The sequence below is a fragment of the Lucilia cuprina genome, chromosome 4 (genome assembly GCF_022045245.1).
Source record: "Lucilia cuprina isolate Lc7/37 chromosome 4, ASM2204524v1, whole genome shotgun sequence".
Lineage (NCBI taxonomy): Eukaryota > Metazoa > Arthropoda > Insecta > Diptera > Calliphoridae > Lucilia > Lucilia cuprina.
This window is the reverse complement of record NC_060952.1, coordinates 29,753,846-29,777,725: the sequence shown is the minus strand read 5'-3', so window position 1 is coordinate 29,777,725 and position 23,880 is coordinate 29,753,846. Positions and strand designations below refer to the sequence as shown.

At 30.6% G+C, this 23,880-nt stretch overlaps 5 protein-coding genes across 5 annotated transcripts in view; 3 read left to right on the top strand and 2 right to left on the bottom strand.

Annotated features, from left to right (window-relative positions):
* LOC111690994 (3-hydroxy-3-methylglutaryl-coenzyme A reductase) overlaps positions 1-3,742 on the top strand; it is a 79,908-nt gene extending 76,166 nt beyond the window's left edge. Inside the window, exons 5-7 of the mRNA XM_023453612.2 lie at positions 40-1,412; positions 2,499-2,868; positions 2,936-3,742. Of these exons, the coding sequence (XP_023309380.2) occupies positions 40-1,412; positions 2,499-2,868; positions 2,936-3,026 (1,834 nt within the window). The 3' untranslated portion in view covers positions 3,027-3,742. The remainder of the gene's footprint in view (positions 1-39; positions 1,413-2,498; positions 2,869-2,935) is intronic.
* A 7,273-nt stretch (positions 3,743-11,015) lies between these two features.
* Positions 11,016-13,479, bottom strand: LOC111690976 (ran-binding protein 3). The gene is made up of 5 exons (XM_023453592.2): positions 13,316-13,479; positions 12,579-13,114; positions 12,243-12,521; positions 12,018-12,167; positions 11,016-11,961 (listed from the first exon to the last, which is right to left on the bottom strand). The coding sequence occupies exons 1-5, from the start codon at positions 13,329-13,331 to the stop codon at positions 11,599-11,601; spliced, it is 1,344 nt and encodes a 447-aa protein (XP_023309360.1). The 5' UTR covers positions 13,332-13,479; the 3' UTR covers positions 11,016-11,598.
* A 1,784-nt stretch (positions 13,480-15,263) lies between these two features.
* Positions 15,264-18,675, top strand: LOC111690967 (protein sel-1 homolog 1). The gene is made up of 8 exons (XM_023453583.2): positions 15,264-15,418; positions 15,680-16,133; positions 16,191-16,414; positions 16,478-16,999; positions 17,064-17,238; positions 17,302-17,450; positions 17,515-18,054; positions 18,124-18,675. The coding sequence occupies exons 2-8, from the start codon at positions 15,698-15,700 to the stop codon at positions 18,586-18,588; spliced, it is 2,511 nt and encodes an 836-aa protein (XP_023309351.2). The 5' UTR covers positions 15,264-15,418; positions 15,680-15,697; the 3' UTR covers positions 18,589-18,675.
* Positions 18,676-20,854: 2,179 nt separating this feature from the next.
* Positions 20,855-21,387, top strand: LOC111690992 (cytochrome c oxidase subunit 7A1, mitochondrial). Its single transcript, XM_023453609.2, has 2 exons — positions 20,855-20,995; positions 21,048-21,387. Exons 1-2 carry the CDS (start codon positions 20,978-20,980, stop codon positions 21,303-21,305), a joined length of 276 nt encoding a protein of 91 aa, XP_023309377.2. The 5' UTR covers positions 20,855-20,977; the 3' UTR covers positions 21,306-21,387.
* LOC111690971 (probable Dol-P-Man:Man(7)GlcNAc(2)-PP-Dol alpha-1,6-mannosyltransferase) lies at positions 21,304-23,842 on the bottom strand (the record flags this gene model as incomplete). Its single annotated transcript, XM_046949977.1, has 6 exons — positions 21,304-22,461; positions 22,520-22,765; positions 22,831-23,057; positions 23,163-23,307; positions 23,376-23,529; positions 23,593-23,842. Coding segments are annotated over 6 exons (2,070 nt in total), but the record flags the coding sequence as incomplete, so codon positions are not given.
* Between the last annotated feature and the right edge of the window lie 38 nt (positions 23,843-23,880).

Below are 23,880 nucleotides of genomic sequence, written 5' to 3'. Positions count from 1 at the left end.
TTTTTCTATTTTCTCCCATCATAAAACAAAAAAATCCAGATGGCTGACAATGAGTGCCGATCAAATTGTAATACTTATACTACTCATAGCATTAGTAATTAAATTCATATTTTTCGAAAATAATTTACATGATCAACTACGACAATCGACTGTTGTTACAATTGCGGCCAAATCATCTCAGACACAACCACTTGAAGCGCTAAATTCCAATAACGAAACAACACTTGAAACTAAAAACATGGAATTAATGCAGCAGCCCAACAATACTGCCAATCCCACATCATTGACGATTAAATCTGTTAAATCTGTTCAGGCAATAACACCACCATCACGTATACCATTGTTTACCATAGAAGAGTCAAACACTGCTAATGCAGCTACACAAACAGATTACGATTTGTTGGATGGCAATAGGAGAGGTAGTGATTGTGCTGAACTGATACCTTTGAGTGAATGTAATCAATTGTCAAAATCACGTCCACCACGTCCCTTGGAGGAATGTCTGGAAATTTTAAATTCCACCGAAGAGGGCGGTGGTCCTGCAAATCTAACCGATGAAGAGATTATAAATATTGTTAGTGCTGGTGGCCAATATTGTCCTTTGCACAAAATCGAATCAGTTATAGATGATCCTGTGAGAGGTGTTAAGCTGAGACGTCGCATAATTTGTGAACGTGCCAAATTACCGAAAGATCTTTTAGAATGTCTTCCATACAAACATTTTGACTATAAGCGTGTTATGAATGCTTGCTGTGAAAATGTTTTGGGTTATGTACCCATACCAGTCGGTTATGCTGGTCCTTTGCTTTTGGATGGTGCAAAATATTTCGTACCCATGGCCACAACAGAGGGTGCCTTAGTGGCCTCCACCAATCGTGGTTGCAAAGCTTTATCTATACGCGGTGTCACCTCGTACGTTGAAGATGTGGGCATGACACGTGCTCCCTGTGTACGCTTCTCCAGTGTTAGTCGTGCAGCTGAAGCGAAAATATGGATTAACGACGAACAAAATTATAAACGTATTAAAGCGGAATTCGATTCCACTTCACGTTTTGGTCGTCTCAAGGAGTGTCACATTGCCATGGATGGTCCTCAGCTGTATATACGTTTTGTTGCATTGACAGGTGATGCCATGGGCATGAATATGGTTTCAAAGGGTGCTGAGATGGCATTGAAGTGTATTAAACGTGAATTCCCCGATATGCAAATTATCTCATTGAGTGGCAATTTCTGTTGTGACAAAAAACCAGCGGCTATTAATTGGATTAAGGGTCGTGGTAAACGTGTGGTCACTGAATGTATAATACCAGCAGCTACTTTACGTAGTGTATTGAAGACAGATGCTAAAACATTGGTAGAGTGCAATAAATTGAAGAATATGGGTGGCAGTGCTATGGCAGGCAGTATAGGAGGTGAGAGTGAATGCTTTACTAAAACTATTCTAATCTAGTATATAGTCCATAGACTGGACTACACTATAGACTAGACTATAGACTAGACTATAGACTAGACTGTAGACTAGGCTATAGACTAGACTATAGACTAGACTATAGACTATACTATGAACTAAACTATAGACTAGACCTATAGTCTAGTCCTTAGTCTAGTCTATAGTCTAGTCCATAGTATAGTCTATAGTCTAGTCTATAGTCTAGTCTATAGACTAGACTATAGACTAGACTATAGACTAGACTATAGACTAGACTATAGACTAGACTATAGACTAGACTATAGACTAGACTATAGACTAGACTATAGACTAGACTATAGACTAGACTATAAACTAGACTATAGACTAGACTATAGACTAGACTATAGACTAGACTATAGACTAGACTATAGACTAGACTATAGACTAGACTATAGACTAGACTATAGACTAGACTATAGACTAGACTATAGACTAGACTATAGACTAGACTATAGACTAGACTATAGACTAGACTATAGACTAGACTATAGACTAGACTATAGACTAGACTATAGACTAGACTATAGACTAGACTATAGACTAGACTATAGACTAGACTATAGACTAGACTATAGACTAGACTATAGACTAGACTATAGACTAGACTATAGACTAGACTATAGACTAGACTATAGACTAGACTATAGACTAGACTATAGACTAGACTATAGACTAGACTATAGACTAGACTATAGACTAGACTATAGACTAGACTATAGACTAGACTATAGACTAGACTATAGACTAGACTATAGACTAGACTATAGACTAGACTATAGACTAGGCTATAGACTAGACTATAGACTAGACTATAGACTAGACAATAGACTAGACTATAGACTAGACTATATACTAGACTACAGACTAGACTATAGACTAGTCTAGCCTCTAGACTAGACTATAGATTATACCAAAGACAAGAATACAGACCAATATAGACTAGCCCAAAGACTACAAAGTTTACAGAAGAAACTTTCATTGATATAAGAAATAACTCAATCAAATATTTTCTTAAAAATATTTCTAGGCAATAACGCACATGCCGCCAACATGGTTACAGCTGTTTTCCTAGCCACCGGCCAAGATCCAGCACAAAATGTTACATCCAGTAACTGTTCGACTGGTATGGAATGTTGGGGTGAAAATAATGAAGATTTATATATGACCTGCACAATGCCTTCCCTGGAGGTGGGTACAGTTGGTGGCGGTACTGGTTTACCCGGACAAAGTGCTTGTCTAGATATGTTGGGTGTTAAGGGCGCGAATGTTGCTCAACCTGGAGAGAATGCAAAGAAATTGGCACAGATTGTATGTGCCACCGTAATGGCAGGTGAATTAAGTCTTATGGCCGCTTTGGTCAATAGTGATCTAGTCAAGAGTCATATGAGGCACAATAGGTATGTATAAGAGAAATAAATTAGACATATACAATTACGAATAAAACTCTTTTTTTATAATTCACAGATCCTCAATAGCTGTAAGCACAAAAATTAATACAAATAATGCAAATAATCCATTAAATGTGACAGTATCCAGTTGCAGTAAAATAAGCTAAGATTTAAACGATTCTCTTGCAAAGAATTGCTATTATAATGATAAATGTAATTTCAAAATGCTATTTACTACCTCTTGATTTTTTTTATTTTATTTTACTTTTTTTTTATAAATTAAACAAACCACAAGAAGAAAATGAAATTAATATAAAAACAACAATAATAATAAAACCTAAAGAAAATCTCGTAATTTTTATAAAAGAAAATATATATATGAAAGAAACTTGTACATAGCGCCAATTTTAATTGAACAATTCTATTTATAAATTTTATTTTATAACATTTAAATAAAAAGTAAAAATTGCATTAACTTGCCAATTGATACTAAATATGTGAAATATATGAAAAATTTTGTAAAGAAATCAATTAGTTAAAACCAACAACAATTACATTTTAAACTAACAAAAGAATTTGTTCAAATGAAAGTTATCATTTGGCGTTATTATAAAACAATTAATACTTTTTTTTAAATATATAAGAAAAAAATATATACTTAAACAAAATACTATAAATTAGAAATTTAAATTTAAATAAAAATAAAAAGAAAAACAGTTTATAAAACAACAAAACGTGTGTGCACGCACAATCTTATGAAATAATTAAATATAAAAATATCTTTAATGATAGACCAAAATGTGTATATTTGCTAATTGTTAATAATGTATAAGAAGAAAATCAAATAAATAAATAATAATAAACTATTTAATTATAAAATAAATTGTATTTTTTATATAAAAAAAAAAATAAAAGTAAAAGTGCTAAAGCAATGTTGCAAATACCAAAGTTTTATATTAAAAATAAAAATAACAATAAATACTTATTTTTGATTTTTAATTTTAGAACTTTTTGTTAGCATATCCTTGGTTTTATACTAAAGTTGCAAGAAAAAACAAACAAAACTTTTTTATAAACTATGTAGTAACAAATTATTATGTATAATTAAATATTATACCTTAGTTTTCATTTTCTTTGGCAAATTAATTATTGTTTAACATTAAAAATAAAGTTTAAAATGTTTTTTTTTCTTTGTGTTTTGCTTTAAGTATGAGTAGTAAGCATTTATCCATGTAAAATAAATCATTAGTATATTAAACAAACAAAAAATATATATTTTCAACATTAGAAATATTTATTTTTTTAAAATTTGTTTTTATTTTATTTTTAAATTTTAATTTTACAATTTTAATGTAATAAAAAAATACAATAAATTTTTTTTCGTTTTTCTTAGAAATTAAAACAAAAAGAATGTTTTTTTTTTTGTTTAGTATTTATAACTTACTAGCGAATACCCGTTGTGCTTCGCTACCCCAAATTGCAAACTCGCCAATTTCTATATATCATTGAAAAACTTTGAATTATATAATAGTTTTCAAGTTTTAAGAAATTTTGTAATTCATATATGTGGTGCCAAGCCCCCCCCCCCCCCATTGAAAGTCCGCCCCTTATTTTCTAAATGTTCGCATGAATGTCAAAAGAATTCACTTAAAATTAGAAGATTCTAGCTCTAATAGTTTCTTAGATATAAATTTTTTTTATTTAATGAATGTGGGGGCTTCATGCTCCCCAGATAAAAGTCCGCCCTATACCCTCCAAAATGTTCAGATGAATGTTAAAGTAATTTATGCAAAATTCGAAGAATCAAGTTCCCAGTTAAAGGAAATTTTGTATTTTATTAATATGAGATGTACCAAGTACCCCATTGGAAGTTGCCCGTTATACTCTAAATGTTCAGATGAATTTCAAAGTTCTTTAAGTAAAATAAAGATAATAGTTTCTCAGATATACGATTTTTTTACTTTATTCGTATGGAGACTAAAATGAATTAAATAGCATAATAAAAAACGTAATACATGGTTTAAAAGCAATTTTGGCTACCGTTACCGCTAATATATCCTTACCAAAATAAAAAAACAAGTAAGAAATTATAGTCGGACGAGGACGACCATATAATACACTTTACATTTTACAAAAATAAAATGTAATTTAGTTACTATAATAAAGCATTTAAAATGAATTGTACCTTGCCTCAGATATACCTAAGCCGTTTATTGTTGAATACAATTGTGGACATTTAAGTAATGTTTTGATAGGGGCTTTTCATAGGGACTAGGGTCATATGAGGACCTATTATTATGAAATTCGTAAGGGTCATCAAGTCTGGTATAGAACTTGGTTTTGCAGATTTTCGTCGAGATGTGAGTATATTAAACATAATTATGAACTTAAAAGCCCTATTAAGCGGGTTTAGTTGTATGGCAGCTATGTGAAATAATGGACCGATGTAAACTATTTTCAACAGCCTTCGTCTACGGTACAATAGAAGATCATGTGTCAAATTTGATTAAATTATCTTCAAAATTGCGACCTGTAGTTTGATTACAAAGTTTTTCAATCCCTATTCGGAGGTTCAGTTGTATGGCGGCTAGGTGAAATAATGGATCGATGTTAACCATTTTCAATAGGCTTCGTCTACGGCATCATAAAATATCATGTGCCAAATTTCATTGAATTTTTTCCCAAAAAAAAACTGTAGTTTGATTACTAGGTGAAATAATGGACCGATCTTAACCATTTTCAATAGAAGATCATGTAACAAATTTCATTGAATTATCTTCCTGTAGTTTGATTACAAGGTTTACGTAGCTAAATCTACTCAGAAAGTAATTCTAAGCCGATTGGTATACTTCAAGGTGGGTATAGAACCAATATTATTGTGCGTTACAAAATCAGCACAAATCCAATATACCCTCCCCACAATTTATCCAATCTATTGGATAAATTGTCTAAAAAGGGTTTATTACGTGTCAAAATTTGTACCTTAACTAAAGAATTAATTAAAACTTCTAGAAGAAGAAGAAAAACTGACCACGCGCTGATCAGACTTACACATCGAAATGCATACATGTATATACATATACATATAGGACATGATTCGATTTTACGACGATTTAGGGCGAGCTTTTCTGATAGAGATAATCTTAATTCTTTGGTTAAACCTTTGGTTTGGTTTTGGTTTGGTTAATATATGTTTCGTGTTTTTCAGTTATTAGTAAAGTTACTTTTTATCTTAGTTTAACTGAGTGTAATTGGCCAATTGAACTCAAGTTATAAGTGAGAAAATACAATTAACAAAAACAATAAAACAATGATTTCGGAAAAACAAAAAACTTAATATTTTAAGCAAATTGCAATTTTCTGATTTGTTTTGTTTTATTAATTATTGTTTTAAATGTTTATTTAACATTTTTCCAAAATTTTCCATTTTACAAAAGTATTGTTTGCAAAATACAGCTGTTCATTGTTTATGTTTTTGAGTGAAAACTTGGTAATACTAACAAAGTTAACTGAGTTTAAATCTAAAACTGAAAAAACACAATCATCGGTTAAAGTCCGTCTAAATTTATTCCGTGTTTAATCTAACAGCAAATTAAGCCTAGTTTAACTGAGGAGTAAAAAACCCGCCCTTAGTTACAATTTGAAACGTTCTCTGTATGAAAAAGAATCATTTATATCTCATTTTTTTATATTAATATGGCATGATTTTTGGATAAATTAACTACTCACGTAAAATTTAAGAATTATTTTGTAAAATTTGTACATGTAAATATTTATAATAAAATATCTACAGATTTATTCATAATGAACAAGTATGAATGTATAGTCGGGCATAGCCGACCATATCTTACCCTCCACCAGTCAGTATGTTAAAAATGAGGATTATTAAAATAAAAGCATTTGATTTGATTTTTGGCAAAAAAAATTACTTTTTACCAAAGAGGAATAGGGACATGGGTCTATCATTATAAATATTGGTAGGGGAATTGTCGTATTCTTCAAAGTTATTTATGTAGAATTTAAAAGTTTTATTAGTGTTTATAGGTGAATTTTGATCTTCAAGTCATTTTCTGAAGGGAGTTTGTATGGGGGCTAGGGTCAAACGATGCCCGATCATTACAAAAATCTGTATTGTCATTTAATGTTCTATAAAACTAAGTTGACATAATAGAACATTTAACTTAATTATGAGCCAAAAAAAGTGTGTGCAAAATTTCATCCAATTATCTTGAAAATTGCGACCTGTACCTTGCGCACAAGGTTTACACGGACAGCTAGCCAGACGACGAACATAGCTTAATCGACTCAGAACCCAATTGTAAGCCGATTAGTATACTTTGTGGGTATAGGACGAATATTTTTGTATGTTACAAAGATCAGCACAAATCCCAATATACCCTCTCCACTAAAGTGGCGTAGGCTATAAAGCTAATATCTTGCAACTAACTTTTTTGTGTGTAAATTTTCATAAAAAAAAGATAGCAGCTTAGTATTATGAATAAGACCGTTCATTACCTACTAAGGGCGGGTTTCTTACTACTCAGTTAAACTAGGCTTAACTTGCTGTTATATTAAACTCGGAACAAATTTAGGCGGACTTTAACTGATGATTGTGTTTTTCAGTTTTAGATTTAAGCTCAGTTAACTTTGTTAGTAATGCCAAGTTTTCACTCAAAAACATAAACAATGAACAGCTGTTTTTTGCAAACAATACTTTTGTAAAATGGAAAATTTTGGAAAAATGTTAAATAAACACTTAAAACAATAATTAATAAAACAAAACAAATCAGAAAATTGCAATTTACTTAAAATATTACGTTTTTGTTCTTCCGAAATCATTGTTTTATTGTTTTTGTTAATTGTGTTTCCTCACTTATAACTTGAGTTTAATTGGCCAATTACACTCAGTTAAACTAAGATAATAAGTAACTTTACTGATAACTGAAAAACACGAAACATATATTAAACCAGGTTTAACCAAAGAATGAAGATTATCTTTATCGGAAAAACTCGCCCTAAATGTTATGAAAATATCAAAAAATATGCTTTATATGAGAACCCACTACATGTATAAAAGAATTTATATAGAATTTAATTAATGTGCTTAATTTAACGATTTTTTATACTTAAAATTAAATTAAAAATTAATAAGTACATACATGTGTATGATCTACTAATATAAAATCGAACCTCAAGATGTAAAGCAAATATAAACTACGTAAAAATGAAAATGTTAATTATTGTTATAAATACAATAAACTAATTAAATTTGAATAAATAAAGTAAACATTATTTTAATAAAATAAAATTGTTTTAATTCATAAATCTAATAGGTCTGTCATAGAATTTCATTCTGATCGAAAATGGAATACAGAAATACAGGGAAAACAAAACAATTTGTTTTAGAAAAATTAAAAATATATGCAAAATATATTATAAAAATGTTGGAAACATGCAAAACATATGCAATTTAAAGCAAAATATGCAATTTATGCATTTATAACAAAATATGAAGCAACAAATCGATGTCATTTTGTAGCAAAATATTTAATTCGAAAAGAAAATTAATTAAAAGTTATTTTTAGTTACTGACTAAAAACATGTATTTTCATAGAAATCCTTGCCCTGATAATTAGTATATATATTATACTATTAAAAATTTATGAAAATTTCTTTGAGAATGGTTTTAGAAAATCGTTTTGTTGAGAAACAGGTTTTCGTTATCATAACATTATTGGCTACTACGTAATGATAGGTCCTAATTTTGGTTCTAACCCTAATGTATATATGTATGTATGTATGTATGTATGTATGTATGTATGTATGTATATATGTATGTATGTATGTATGTATGTATGTATGTATGTATGTATGTATGTATGTATGTATGTAAATTTAACTTAACGAATTTTTACAAAACGTTCCATTTTACTTTTTCTAGAACTTTTCTATAACTACCCAGCAAAAAATAATTGATGTCATACTTTACAAACGACATCTTAATCACATCTAAAATGCGAATATATATTTTTCGCTTTTATAAAACAAATATTTCCATACAAATGAAAACCCAGTTAAAAGTTAAAAAGTCACTACAAATAACATATTCAGAGTTCATTAAACTTTGGTGAAAAACCAATGAAATTAACATGTCATTGAACGAATTCGGTTTATTTTTAACATCCAAATATCGGATTTTTATTACAACTATGAATAAGATTAGATGTAGTTCATAGTTGTCAAAAATGAACAATATCCCTCCAATGACACGCTAATGTAAAATTCATAGGTTTTTCACCAAAATCGAAAGTACTTCAAGTATGTTATTTGTGGTGAAAATTCTACTTCTTTTTCCTCACATTTTTTGCTGGGATCTAAAAATGCGATTATATATGTTTCGCTTTTATAATCCAAAAATATTTCCTAACAAATGTAAACCCAGTTAAAAGTGAGGAAAGATATGTTAAAAAGTCACTACAAATAACATATTCGAAGTACATCAAACTTTGGTGAAAACCCAATGAAATTTACACTTATATTTTTTATCTCAGAATCACACTCGATGGCGTAAAGTGCAATGACTGTTCACTAATAATTTTCAATAGAGACACAAGTCACAATTATGATTAAACGTTTTAAAAATACTCAAATAGATAAAACAAGTTTACGAAATCGAAGTTTTTTCGTGACTTTTAAATAAAACTTGATAATTCCTAAGTATTTTTATATGCTGAGTTCAAAAATCGTTATTTTCGGTTAGTTCTAGTTTTTTGAGATATTGCAATTTTTACGACATTTTTTTTAAGTTTTTACTTAATTTTGCAGAACTGAAACTAAATTCCAAAGCTTTTTCAACAACATTTAAATTTAGATTGCCTTTTTCGGTTAAAATTGCAAAATTTATTTAAAAGCGGATTGAATTCAAAATTTGTTTGGTATTTGTACATAGTTATGGATTCAAAATATTAGGCCGTCATCATCTACAAGTGAAGGTTCATCATAATCAGGGATTATACTATACTGGAAGTTTCTCGTTATACACGGTTCCGGAATGAAGTAGTCAGAGACAAGTTGTAGATTTGGGAGAAGGTTTAGAATCTTTGCATGACCTCTGGATCCATAGATCCATTTGTTCATTGCGAGTTGTTAAGCAAACAGAACCACAGGAAGCCAGTTCAGCATAGCGAACGACGCTTTACTTGGCGTCGTCCTATTATGAAAAGAGCCAACTGTCTCATAACTTTGGTGGGAGTGTTTCTGTTGGATGATTTTTTTAAGTGCATGCCAGCAGACAATAACACCATACATCATTATTGGCTATATCACCCCCTCATACAGCCAATGTGCATTTCCTGAGTTGAAAACCCAATGCAGGCCTATAGCCAACCTAGTCCTTTATACTATAAACAAAAATATAAGCATTCAAAAAATGGTGTCTAGCAGACACCACGTCAGTAAAATAGTTATAACAAAATTAACATCAATCCCAGACGGTTAAATAACTCTATGAATATTGGTGCAGTTTTAAGAAATTAAATAAAAAACACCAAAAAAATGTCTTAAATAACTTTTTTTACAAAAACGACAATATTTCGGAAACTATAGCTAACCGGAAATTTTCATAAGAATTTTTAAACTCAGCGAGTAGAAACACATAGGAATCAACAATTATTATTAAAAAGGCATTTTCAGTGTTGTCTAGAGTGTAATGTCTGGCTAGTAACTAAAAGTTGTTACTAATTTTCTCACAAATATTTGAAATTTGTATTGAAATACCAAAACTATTTGTGATAATTTGTAACAATTTGTTAATGCACAGACCAAAGTTATATAGTTATACTTTGGCACAGACATAATATTAAAAACTTTTATAGTTTTTATACACACCACAAGTAATTATCTTTAAACACACATTTCGTCAGAGATTAGTTATATATTGGGAGCATAGTACCCATAGTAAAGATTCAAAAATGCGTTTTTTCATTTATTATAAAACACAAACACGAAATCTACAAGAAAATAAAACAAACAATTTTTTAAGTATCATAAGGAACACAATGCGCAAAAATTCGTTATATTTTTATTTAAAAAATAATAATAATTTGTATTACATTTTAAACATTTTTTTTGTTTGTTTTCATTTGTTTTTTATTTATTAAATATTTATTAATTTTAAAGATGATACAATTCGTTTTTCCATTTGTATATGACTGACCTATGTATGTATGTAGTGTGCTATAAAAGAAGAGAACTATAGTTTCTATAATTCCATTAAAATTGTAATAATTATAATTTTGAATTAAACATCAAAATGTTTTTTTTTTTTACTTTTTTGTTTTTTCTTGAGTTTTTTTCTTTGTGAGAAATTATAAAATTCCATTTATAATCAATTTCCAAATATTGAGGAGTTGTTTAATAGCAAGAAATTATTTGCTATTTTTTTTATTACTTTTTCCATATTTTTATTCTTTAAACGAAAAATTATATCATTTTTGATTATCATTTTCAATTAGTGAGTAAAACAATTTTCTTAAAAGTTTTTTCTTTTCTAAATCATTAAAGTATTTCATAAAATGAAAATAATTATAATTAAGAAACAAATAATGAATTAGAAGAAACAGAGAACGTGTGAAGAAAATTAAATTTACGCTTAATGGAAAATTATGATGTAAATACTTGTAAATATAAAATGATTGTAATTTAATTTGTTGTTTCGTTTATTATTTTTTTAGATGATTCCTATTGTTGTACATTTGATGATGCTTCGTCAACGGAGAGTATGGTTTTCTTGGGACTGGGCTCAGTGGAATCATCATGATCTGGTTCAGCTACAGCAGCAGCTTCTTCGGACAAGTGTTTGGCCGAGCCATTTTTTATTTCTTCAGTATTTTGTTCTCCACTATTGTTGCTAGCAGCACATAACAATTCATCGGGATGAGAAATTTTGCGTTTATCTATACGTTCTACTAGGGCACTGTATAACTGATTGATTTCTACGGGACGAGCCATTACCAAGAAAATTTTTATTTTACCCGTATTATCCATAGCTGTTAAACGCAATGATTTTTGGCTGGGGCGTTCAACAACCATGCCGGCCCAAACCTAAAATAAAATTCAATTTAATATTAACATTTTACCTTGTTTGGTATAGAACTTACCTTGGTATTTAGCAATAAACGTAAATTTCCTGCTGTTCTAAATACCAAACGAGAACATTCATGTTCAATTTTAGAATCGTTAAGACGTAGACTGCCACGACCACGTTCTTCCCAGTTGCTATTGACAAAAGCAAATAACTTGCAATTTAACTGTAAACAAATTAAATTAAATAATAAAATAATATGATTTATAGAAAAACAAATAAATATATAATATAAAATTACATCCACAATGTTCACTTCATTTTCTTCGCCGGTAAATGTTTCAACTTCTTCGTATTTACGTTTTTGAGCCCGACTCTCTTCATACTCTCGTGCTACCTCGGTAAGGCTTTTAACTTCGGTATTGGTATCTTTGCCCGAAGAAGAGTCACAACCTTCTGATGATTTGGCTGCAGCAGCAGCGTTTTGTATAACACTTGAAAACAACAGACCTTCTCCGGAAGTCGAAGTTGAAGATTCAGCATTATCAGCGGTGGTAGTAGAATCGGCTTTTAAATTTTCCTAAAAAATAAAAACTTATAGATTTGGGATGTTTTTGCAAAAAATGTTTGAACTTACACCCACAACACGTTCATGAACATTTTGTCCAAAAACAAAACCAGACTTTTCAACCAAAGGTATAGAATTTTTGGCAGCAGCAAAAAGATTAGAACGTTCCATACCATTTTTACGTAACAATGACAATGGATCCGGACGTTCATCAGATTCATCATTGTTTTCGCCATTATCGTTTCCTTTGGCTGCGGCTGCAGAATCCTCTTGATCATCTCCCTCACCTTCTTCATCTCCTTTGTGATCTTTTAAGAAAGGATTACCTGCTTTTTCATTTGATTTATTTTCCACGCTATCTCCTCCAGCTACCTCACAACCACCGGAAGCTGTTTCTACGCCATCACTTGCATCATTTGATGACGTCACATTATTTGCTGTGCTATTATTTGTTAAGGCCGAACCCAGTCTAGATGGTCCTAGCACCGATGGACGCAAAACACCGGCTCTTAATACTGGATTACCACCAACACTACCGCCACCAGTTAGACGAGAACTCTGTAGTATAGAGTCACTGCCCATGCTATTCGATTCGTTTGAGTTATCTGCAATGTTACAAATAGATTCTCTAAAATATTCCTTTCCATTTGTTTCTACCACCAAAATCATTTATCATTGTTTTGTTTTATCCTGTATTTTCGTTTAGTTTTGATCAGAGACCCGCCTGCCAGACTTCACTTCTTCATACTCTTTCACTTTACTTTTTTTTCTTATTGGCTGATTGTGTATCTTATTTATGTACTTACCATTATTTTCCGACATTTTGTGAGTTTATTTTCTTTTAAATTTACTTTATTTATACAGAGGATATTTTATTTTTTTATATTGTTTTTTTATCGAACTAAATTGCAAAATTGATTGAAAAAATTATTAGTTTTGAGTGGATGTTCGAGGTTAGCGTATGCAGAATGTCAGTACATAAAGAAATCAAAATAATTTGGTTCATGTTTCTTTTTGTGTCTGTATTCCACATTAAGTGGTTGCCATATTACGTTAAGAAAAAACATGATATGGCAAACCTATACACATATATTCGATTATTTATATCAAGATATATTAACTAATAATTATAATATATATTGATTAATATAATTATAAAGTTTTAAATATTATAAAACACAATCCGTTATTAATTCACTCAAGAGAAAAACGATTTATAATTATTAACGTTATAAGCTTTTATTTTTTTATAATTTTCGAAAAGGACATTATATGTGTTACATGACGCTATGATTTGTGATGATATCAAAATTATATTTAAAGTAGAATTGAAATGTGGAAAGAACATACAATCATTTATAGGCGATTCGATGGACATCTTTTCTAGTTTAGGTACAAACATGTGTACTAAACAGTTATATTCAAATTGCGTTAAGAGTATTTAATAGGATATGATAATTTAGTTTATTTTTATAGACATTTTAGCGGTAACCAGTATAAGTTCTATATTTAATTGCATAGAAATATTTATTGAAAATTTGAAGAAACATCATTCAAAATACATACATACTAAAGAATTAATATATCCTATACAATTTTTTCTATAAACCTTTATAAATATTTATAAATAAGATCTTAACAATATCTGTATATTTTATTAGAATCGAAATAAAAAGGAAATCAAATTTGGAGTTAAATTTTTCCCGTATGCATATGCAAACGTTAATGTATTTTTGTTATGCCAAATATAAGTTAGTAGAACTTTAGAGAAGGAAATCACTATACTATGAATAGGTCCAACTAATGTCTTGAGTATGCCTGTGTCGATATGCAAAAAAACTAACGAGGTATCCAGAAAGAAATGCTCTGCCAGTCATTGCAACATTTTATTCATTAAGGATAGAAAGTACTTTCTGTTGAAATCGAAGAAAACGCTCTTTTAATTTTTAATATGTGACCCAACTATGCCAAATTTCAAACAATTTACAAAGATTCCAAAAAAGAAATCTTTCATTGATAAGCCAATGAGAAGCAAACATTTTTTTTTTTTTTTTTTTTTTGACTCAAGAAAGAAAAGGCATTTTTGTCGAACCCTGAAGAAGAAAAACGCAACCCAACTATTCCGATTAGCGAAAAACTTTCAAAGCCATTAACAAAACCAAGTATTTTAATAAGCTAGCTAGTTAGCTTGTAGCAAAAACACGTAGAATACTTTTATGGAGTTACCCTACGTTATCCAGATTTAATGAATTCGTGGATTTCCCTGAACAGTTATTTTCAATCGTTTTTTATCAAAATTAATAGCATACAGTAATTATTCTTTATTTTAGGAAAAGCGTTTATGTGAAGCTAAGAAATTGGATGAGTAGTGCCGCAAAATGTAAATTACAAACTTAATTGACACTTACCTTTTGATTGTTGAATAGGTAGGTATTTTATAAAATTCATACTTTCTTTTATGCGCTAAAGTTTTTTATATTATTTTTCACTAAAAATTATTACACAAATTTAAATAATTTTGTTTAACATTCTGCGTATTAATTAATTTCATTTCACTTCACTAAACATTGTAATCGAACTAGACTAAAAGACCCGTTATATTTTCTTTTTCTAACAGCACTACTTGTTTTCAATTATGCTTTGTTTTGTTTTCTTCCCCATAATCTCTCTCACTCTTTATTTGTAAACAAACTCAGTGTTGTAAATAGGGGTAGTAGATTGATTTCATTTTAATGCTAATTTAAAATAATAAGAAATAAAATTAAGGCCAAAATAATGCTACTATGTATCATCTTACGTGTGAAAACTTTGGAGTATAATAACGATTAGAAAAAATTTTTATGTAGTCAAAAACAATTGAAAATAATGCTTTATAGTAAAATTATCAGATATTTATTTTAAAAGAAAAGGTAAGTAAGCTGAGGGGCCGTATATTTTAATTACCTTTGATGTCGCATTGATGTACTGCGCTTTAGAAACACACGTCAGTCATCACAGAAGTATCGATGAGATAAAGAAACATCAAAAGGAATTAAATAAAATTAACGAAAGCACTGGAAATTTTAAGTGAATAAAATTAGTACAAAAATATACCTAGCTTGTCTTGTTTTATCAAATTCTACATAAGAGATCATTTTTAATAATTGTATGTTTTATTTTCCGGTTGGCAGAATAAAATACAAAAAAATATGAAATTAAGCTTAATTACGGCCGTTGCAATTATTTTGCTTGCGGGGTTTGTTGTGGCCGAACTTCAAGGGCCTCAAGTGACAAGTGGCGAAGCAAAAGATATTTTGGAAACAACGGAAAGTCCAACTAAGCCAACATCGTCTAATGAGGAAGCGGACGCTGAAGAAGATTCCAATGAAGCTCCCAATAATCAACGTAAAGCAGCCAAGTATATCGATGATCAAATGACGGCAGCCAAAAAGGCTGCCCAAATAGCAGCCACAATGCAACCGGGAGAAGGCGGCGATGGAAAAAATAAACTTTTACAACTTGCCATCTTTGAGCGTTTATGGAATGAAGAGATGGTGCGCAAAAAGTTACAGGAACAAATCGAAACGATTGAAGCAAAAAGAGAACCCGTCGAAGCAGTCGATCCAACACAAGAAGAAATTGAAGGTTTGCTTGTTTATTAAAATCATATCTCGCAATTAAATATGTTTTTTTTTGTTATAGCTCAAAGTATGTATGAAAGGGCAATGGAAATATTTAATGGTGCCAATCCCAATAAACGTGTAGCTCATACATTGCTGCGAAAAGCTGCTGAAATGAAAAATAGCCAAGCTCGTTCTACTTTAGCCTGGCTACGTATTTTCGAACAAGAAACGGAATATGATTTAAGTTATGCAGCCAAAGAATTTGAAGAATTGGCCAAAGAAGGTTTGGGCCAAGCACATTTGGTATGTAGGGAAGATAAACAAAGTTTAATTTTATAAATAAGTGGCTAATACTATTTTTTTCAGGGTCTGGCTTACCTCTATTCCGTGGGAGTCGGCGGCAAAAATGTAAGTCAACCTTTGGCTTTGATACACTTAACTTTGGCAGCACTCGATGGTGAATCGTTAGCTGAGATGGCTTTAGGTTATCGTTATTCCTTTGGTATTAATGTACCAGCCAGTTGTGAAAAGTCGTTGTCGTATTATAAAAGAGTAGCTGCAAAAGTTGCTGCTAATGTAAAATTCTCTAGTGGACCTTTGGTGCACCGTGTCAGACTTTTAGATGAATCTGAAAATCCCGGTAGTCAAGAAACAGAAATTGTTGACTATTATCAATTGCTGGCCGACAAAGGTGACGTACAATCACAAGTGGGCTTGGGACAACTTTACTATCAAGGTGGCAAGGCAATTAAACAGGATCATCAGAAAGCTTTAGAATATTTTACATTGGCAGCCAATGCCGGTAATGCAATTGGCTATGCCTTCTTGGGTAAACTATATTTAGAGGGCAGTGAGCATATAAAAGCTGATAATGAAACTGCATTTAAGGTAATATTTAGAAAAGTAGTAAAAAAAACATTAAAATTTATATTAAATTTTAAAATGTTTATAGTATTTTGCCAAAGCTGCCAACTTAGGAGATCCCGTTGGTCAAAGTGGTTTGGGTTTGATGTATTTAAAAGGTTACGGTGTACCCAAAGATCCCTTAAAGGCTTTAAACTATTTCACTATGGCTGCCGATCAAGGCTGGGTCGATGGCCAATTACAATTGGGAATGATGTATTTTAGTAAGTTTTTCTTGTTTTTTTTTTACTTATAAATAAAAATTGATTATTTATAAACATTTTTAGCTGGGAATGGCGTTAAAACTGATTATAAATTGGCCTTAAAATATTTCAATTTGGCCTCTCAATCTGGACATGTTTTGGCTTATTATAATTTGGGTATTATGCATGCTTATGGCATTGGTATATTACGTTCCTGTGCAGCTGCTGTCGAGGTAGAGAAAATGCAGTTTAGTACATATTATCAATATACGCTAATATTTTATTTTATTTATATAGTTTTTCAAAAATGTGGCTGAACGTGGCACTTGGAGTTCACATCTGATGAAAGCTTATACCAATTACAAAAACAATAACATCAACGAAGCCTTTTTGATATATGCTCTCCTCGCAGAAGTAGGCTATGAAGTGGCACAAAGTAATGCTGCTTATCTTTTAGATCGCGGTGATGTTACCATCTTTCATGATCGCAACGAAGAATTAATAAGAGCTTTTTACTATTGGAAACGTGCAGCAGCTCAGGGCTATTCGGCAGCTCAAGTGAAGTTAGGAGATTATTACTATTACGGCTGGGGAACTGATATTGATTTTGAAATGGCTGCTGCTTTATATCGTAAAGCCTCTGAGCAACAATATAATGCCCAAGCCATGTTTAATTTGGGTTATATGCACGAGAAAGGTTTGGGCATGAAGAAAGACTGGCACTTGGCTAAACGTCAATATGATTTAGCGGCTGTGACAAATGCCGATGCTAAAGTTCCCGTTGCCATAGCATTGTTAAAATTGCAATTGTTGGCCAAAATTGAATCGATTAAAGAGGCAAGATAAATTAATATACATATATGTGTAATTTTTCTTTAAATAATTTTAATTAATTTTCTTTTACAGTCACCCTATAAATTTATCTTTTATTTGGACGAAAACATTGCTGCTAATTGGGATTTATATATGATTACTATATTGACTCTGCTGTTGGGTTTCATCATGTACACTAGACGTACTTTAGAAAACCAACGGCAACAGATTCTAGAAAATATTCAACAAGATGAAAATACCATAGAACAACTAAACAATGAGAATGCTACAGCAACAACAACTGAAAATGACACAACTAATACACCATCTACACTAACTTCAGCAACAACAACTGCTACTACTAAAACTACTACAACTACTACAGAAACTACTCAAGACTCTAAAAATGATCAACCATCAACTTCGTCAAAGACGTCTACAGCAACAACGTCGTCTACATCACAAATTACAACATCTACGACTTCTACAACAAGCACATCAGCGTCGTCAGCATTACCATCGGCTGCTTCAAATTCTATAGCTGATCCCACGGAATAATAAACATATTGATACATTTAATTTCTTCTTATAAATTACTGTATATTAACTAATATCTACAACTAAATTAAAATTTATTTAAATTTATCCATGTTGTTTTAACCTTTAGTACATGTATGTTTCCTTCTTACAGAAATGAAAAAGAAAATTCTTAATTTTCCTAACAACAACATCAGTGACTCACCTCACCCTATTTCCACTTTATAATATTTTAGAATTTTTGTGTATGTTCTCTGTACATATTACGTAGTTTTTTTTGTTTCTTTTTCTTTAACTTTAAAATTTCTTTTCGTTTTATGATCATTTTTTTTTTTAATTTTAAAATATGCATATTAATACGATTGTATATTAATTTAAAACATTTATACGAGTATAAGTAATGAAAATTTAAATTTAATATTATTTTTTAATAAAACCTAAAATAAATGAAGACTCTTAAAGCTTAAAGTGTTTATAATCTAATCGCCAAATGATTGTGAACTCAGCAACAGCTGTATTAAACGGAAGTTTTTTTTTCAGGGAAGAACATCCAGTTACAGCCAACCTGTTACAACAACAACAATCCATTCCGATTGTTTAATTATACCCTTCACCTTCATCAGAAGGATATATATGTATAAGTTCTGTTTGTAATTCTAATAATATAATTTTCCGACCCTATAAAGTATATATATATTCTGGATCCTTATAGATAGCGGAGTCGATAAAGCCATGTCTGTCAGCAAAATCGGTCTATAAATAAGGAATATATGAGCAAAAATTCGAGACAACCTCTGAAAATTTCATCAAAAAATACATAGGTATTTTTTTTATTCTTTATTAAAAAAGCAACAACAACAACACTGCGAAATGGAAAAAGATGTACATGTGTGTGTATTTGGTTTTATTCAGCTGTGTATTTTGTTTGTTTGTTTGTTTGTTCTTTAAGTTACTTAGTTTTGAAAACTAAGATTTATTTGGCCAGTAATTAAAATTTTACAACGCCATCACCAATTCTAGCTAGAAAAAACTAGCTCATATGTTCCAATTAAAATTAAAAACTTAGGTTAAGTTAACACGATTGCACATGGCCAATTATGCACCTCAAGAAAAACTGTAACTCGGTACAGTTATCTGACGTCATTGCTTCATTGAGTTGTATGTATTTTGTTTTCGTTTTCTTTTTGTGAATTCTGTTCGTATATTTGGATGTAGGTTTATTTCGTTGTTTATTTTGTTTTTGTTTTTCTGTGTTTTTTGTTATGTATGACCTGGTTCACACTAGGAAACTTTTTCTTAATTCTCTTTTGAAGTTTCCTTAATGTCCACACGTAGACATTTTTGTTTCAGAAACTACGTGTTAATTGCATTGATTTGTTGTTGTACGAATGAGAAGAATAACAAAACAAAACAAGTTTCCGAGAACGGGAAACTCCATATCGCGAGGGAGATGAATGATATTCTTTCTCTCTTACGCAAAATCAAAAGTTTCCCAAGAAAAGTTTCCTAATGTGGACCGGCAGTATGTTTAGTCCTAGTCCACACTAGGTAACTTTTGTTGAGAAACTTTTTCTTAATTCTCTTTTGAAGTTTCCTTAATGTCCACACATAGAAACTTTTGTTTCAGAAACTACGTATTAATTGCATTGATTTGTTGTTGTACGAATGAGAAGAATAACAAAACAAAACAAGTTTCCGAGTACGAGAAACTCCGTACCGCGAAAGAGATGAATTATATTCTTTCTCTTTCTCTCTCACGCAAAATCAAAAGTTTCCCAAAAAAGTTTCCTAGAGTGGACCGGCAGTTAGACCTGGTTCACACTGGGAAACTTTAGTTGAGAAACTTTTGATTTTGTGTGTGAGAGAAAGAGATGGTTGATATTTCTTTCTCTTTCTCTTACATAGAAAAATCAAGAGTTTCCTAGTGTGAACCAGGTCTAAGATGTCTGTTGGTTTAATGTAGTCGGGAAAAAATTTAAAATTTATAAATCTAAGACCTGGTTCACACTAGGAAACTTTCTTTCGGAAACTTTTGTTTTTTGTGTGTGAGAGAAAGAGAAACAAATATCAACCATCTCTGTCTCTCACACACAATATCAAAATTTTCTCAACAAAAGTTTCCCAGTGTGAACCAGATCTAATATGTTTAAAATACACTATGGTGAAGGGTATATAAGATTCGGCACAGCCGAATATAGCACTCTTACTTTTTTCTATTTTTTAGATTTGAAGGCATAAGCAACAAAATATTTACGATTTAATTTTTCTCTGTGTAAGATTTTTTTCAAAAAATTTTGAAATTAAAATCGATAAAAGTAACATTTGAATTTTTTCTAAATATTGGAAACATAATTGAAGCATAACATCAAATACTAATTTTCAGAAAAGAAATAGCATAAATCCTTTGACTATGTTCCATTTAACACGGGTAAACTGAAAATAAAATACCATCTAATATAAATTAATAAACATTTCTTTAGCCCTTAAATCGCATCACCTTGAACCGTTTTATTATGCTAACCGGCCAGCGCATGCAGCATCAGCAACAATGTGTCAAAAAAAGTAAACTGCCGGCAAAACTACAACGTTTACAAAAACTTTTTCAGGAGAAAAACGATCTGAAGGTGTTTCTTAAAGGTGGAGCAAAAGATAAAATGCTGTATTATAGCACTTTAGGTTTAGCAGGAATGGGTTTATTGTATAATATAGTGTTTTTGGCAGGTTATATAATTGATTAAAATTGATCATTGGAAATGTTTTTTTTTTTATAAATTTATTTAAAATTATTAGTTTAAACAACAATAAAAAAACTTAAGTAATCGTTTTGTGGTAAATACAAACCTACATTAACTGGCTGTAGCATGACTACCACCATCCTCATCAATTTTATCAATAACTAATTTTAGACAATCTTTTGTGGAGACTTTTTCTAAATTGCACATTTTGGTCAGATCCATGGTAGAAATTTGTTCTATCATATCTTTAATGCGTTCCTGTTTAATAATGGCCTTAACCGATTGTCGTGTCGAGGCGTTTGGTGCTACAGTGGTAGTATATTTTTTCTCTTTGGAATCATTTTCGATATGTTTACCTTTCGATCGATAATGTTGTTCAATAATTCTGCGTATTTTTAATTTCGTTGCTCGCGTTTTACGATTAACTTGCCCTAAGGCTAAATTGTGTAATTCTTGGAAATTAATTTCTTTATTTACTTGTGCTGAATCATTCGCTTCCTCCGATGGCTGCGGTAAATCTTCATAGGATTCTACAGTGGATACTATAGCATCATCTTCTAAACTTAAGCCTTGACTAAGAAGTTTTGTTAAATCGGCTGGAGGATTTAATGGTGTCTCCTGTATTACTGGTACATTCAGATCATCTTTAATTTCTTGTGATTTGTGTGATATATCATCTACAATCTCCTGGGCTGAGTTTTCCTCTTCAATATTTAAATTTTTTTTATTTTCTATATTTTGAGTTTCTAGCTCCAAACTTTGTGTAACAACTTCAGTAGATTTCTTCTTTTTAAGTTTTTTTGTTTTTTCTGTTTTAACTTCTTTGGATTTTGGTAGCTCTTCCAAAGTTAGTTTTTCTTCTTCAACTTCTAAAGATCTTTTCTTTTTCTTTTCAGGTTTTGTTATATTTTCCTTTATTTTAGGTTTTTCTTTCCTTTTCAAAATAGCCAAACAGGGTTTTGTTTTAATTTTAACCGGCATTATTGAATTGTACTGTATACCTATGCTATTAAAACAATCTATAAACTCCATTGTATCATAGTCTTCTTGCAGAGATGGCCACATTTGGGTATTAAACTTATTTTTGGCTTCCATTAGTAAATGTGTATATTGTTTAGTTTCTTCTTTGGTATATTTCATATGTTCATTTTTACAATATCTAGAAAATACATAAACAATTAATATGTTTTATTAAGATATAGTCATTTAATACTCACCTCCAATCATCCCTGATTTGCAAAAATCTACTAACACCACTTTGAGCTGCTAAATTGGATATGTGAACTGAAACATTTGTAGTATTATATTCTAAATTGTGTAGGTTTCTTAAAGCGAAACCGCCAGGGTAATTGGTACGTGAAACCAATAACAAAAATAATGTTATTAAAACATTGACCAATAAATGGCCACCAGCACATAAAGATAAGAAACCATGCCATATAGATTTTGAACTATTTTGCCAGCTAAAAACAAAGTAGAAACTAATATGAATACACCGAAAAATATCTAACAATTTAAAAGGACTTACAATCTTTGACAAGCCGTGGCTGCTGCTAAATTCAATACGGGAAATACATAAATAATAAAACGTAATTCTTTATGAGGTAATATAGAATAGATTAAAACGAATCCTATAGCAGATATAACAATAGGTCTTATGCGACGTTCCAGCAATAGACCTATGGGCACAAATAGTAGGGAGGCACCCATGGCACGTGGAAAAGCTGAATAGAAATACCACAAAAAAGGAGAAGTCTATAGAAGTTTAATAAAACACTAAGTTAAGGGAAACCAAAAAAATACACTAAATTGTTAAATTATAAAAAAAATTAATAAAAAAGTTTATATTAAAAAGGATACTCCCCAATCGGAGCTTTTATTTAGTACAGTATTATACCATAATACTTCACCCTCTGGCCATAAAAGTCTTTTCCAAAAGAATGAATCCACTACAATAGAAGTAGCCAAAATTACCAAACCAGCTGGTAAAGCAATTTTTAAAATTCTAAAATGGAAATCATTTAAATTACAATTATTACAGTAACGTAAGAATAACAATTTATACACACAAACCTGTCTATCGTTACTTTACGGAATAGCAAATCGAATAGCAAAAGCAAACCTAGAAATATAATCAACTCCGAACGAAAAACCAATATAGCTATGCCGGAGCATATAATAAACGGTTTCAATTGACCATTTAACCAATAAGCCAAAGCATATAAGACTGAAATTTCAATGTAAATGTTAACTTAATAAGTAAGTTTAAATAAATGTATTGAATTATTACCTAGAGGCAGTGCCATTATATTGGGTAAAGTTCTACTCATGTAGAATATGAAATGAAATTGTGTTAAAGTTATAAGACTAAACCAAAAACTAACATTGGAGCCGTACAACTTGGTTATCACACGTTTCAATTTGGTCCAGGCCACAGTGACAACAGCAGCTAATATTAAACGTACTGTAAATATATAAAGATAGATAGATAGATAGATAGATAGATAGATAGATAGATAGATAGATAGATAGATAGATAGATAGATAGATAGATAGATAGATAGATAGATAGATAGAT

Coding starts and splice junctions, on each gene's coding strand:
- LOC111690976 (XM_023453592.2), bottom strand. Junction 12,168..12,242: donor ATGAAGTGAACATTGTGGAT/GTAATTTTATAT, acceptor ATTTGTTTACAG/TTAAATTGCAAGTTATTTGC. Junction 11,962..12,017: donor GTTTATTGCTAAATACCAAG/GTAAGTTCTATA, acceptor ATTTTATTTTAG/GTTTGGGCCGGCATGGTTGT.
- LOC111690967 (XM_023453583.2), top strand. CDS start 15,698: ATGAAATTAAGCTTAATTACGGCCGTTGCAATTATTTTGCTTGCGGGG. Junction 16,134..16,190: donor AACACAAGAAGAAATTGAAG/GTTTGCTTGTTT, acceptor TTTTTGTTATAG/CTCAAAGTATGTATGAAAGG. Junction 17,239..17,301: donor ATTGGGAATGATGTATTTTA/GTAAGTTTTTCT, acceptor AAACATTTTTAG/CTGGGAATGGCGTTAAAACT.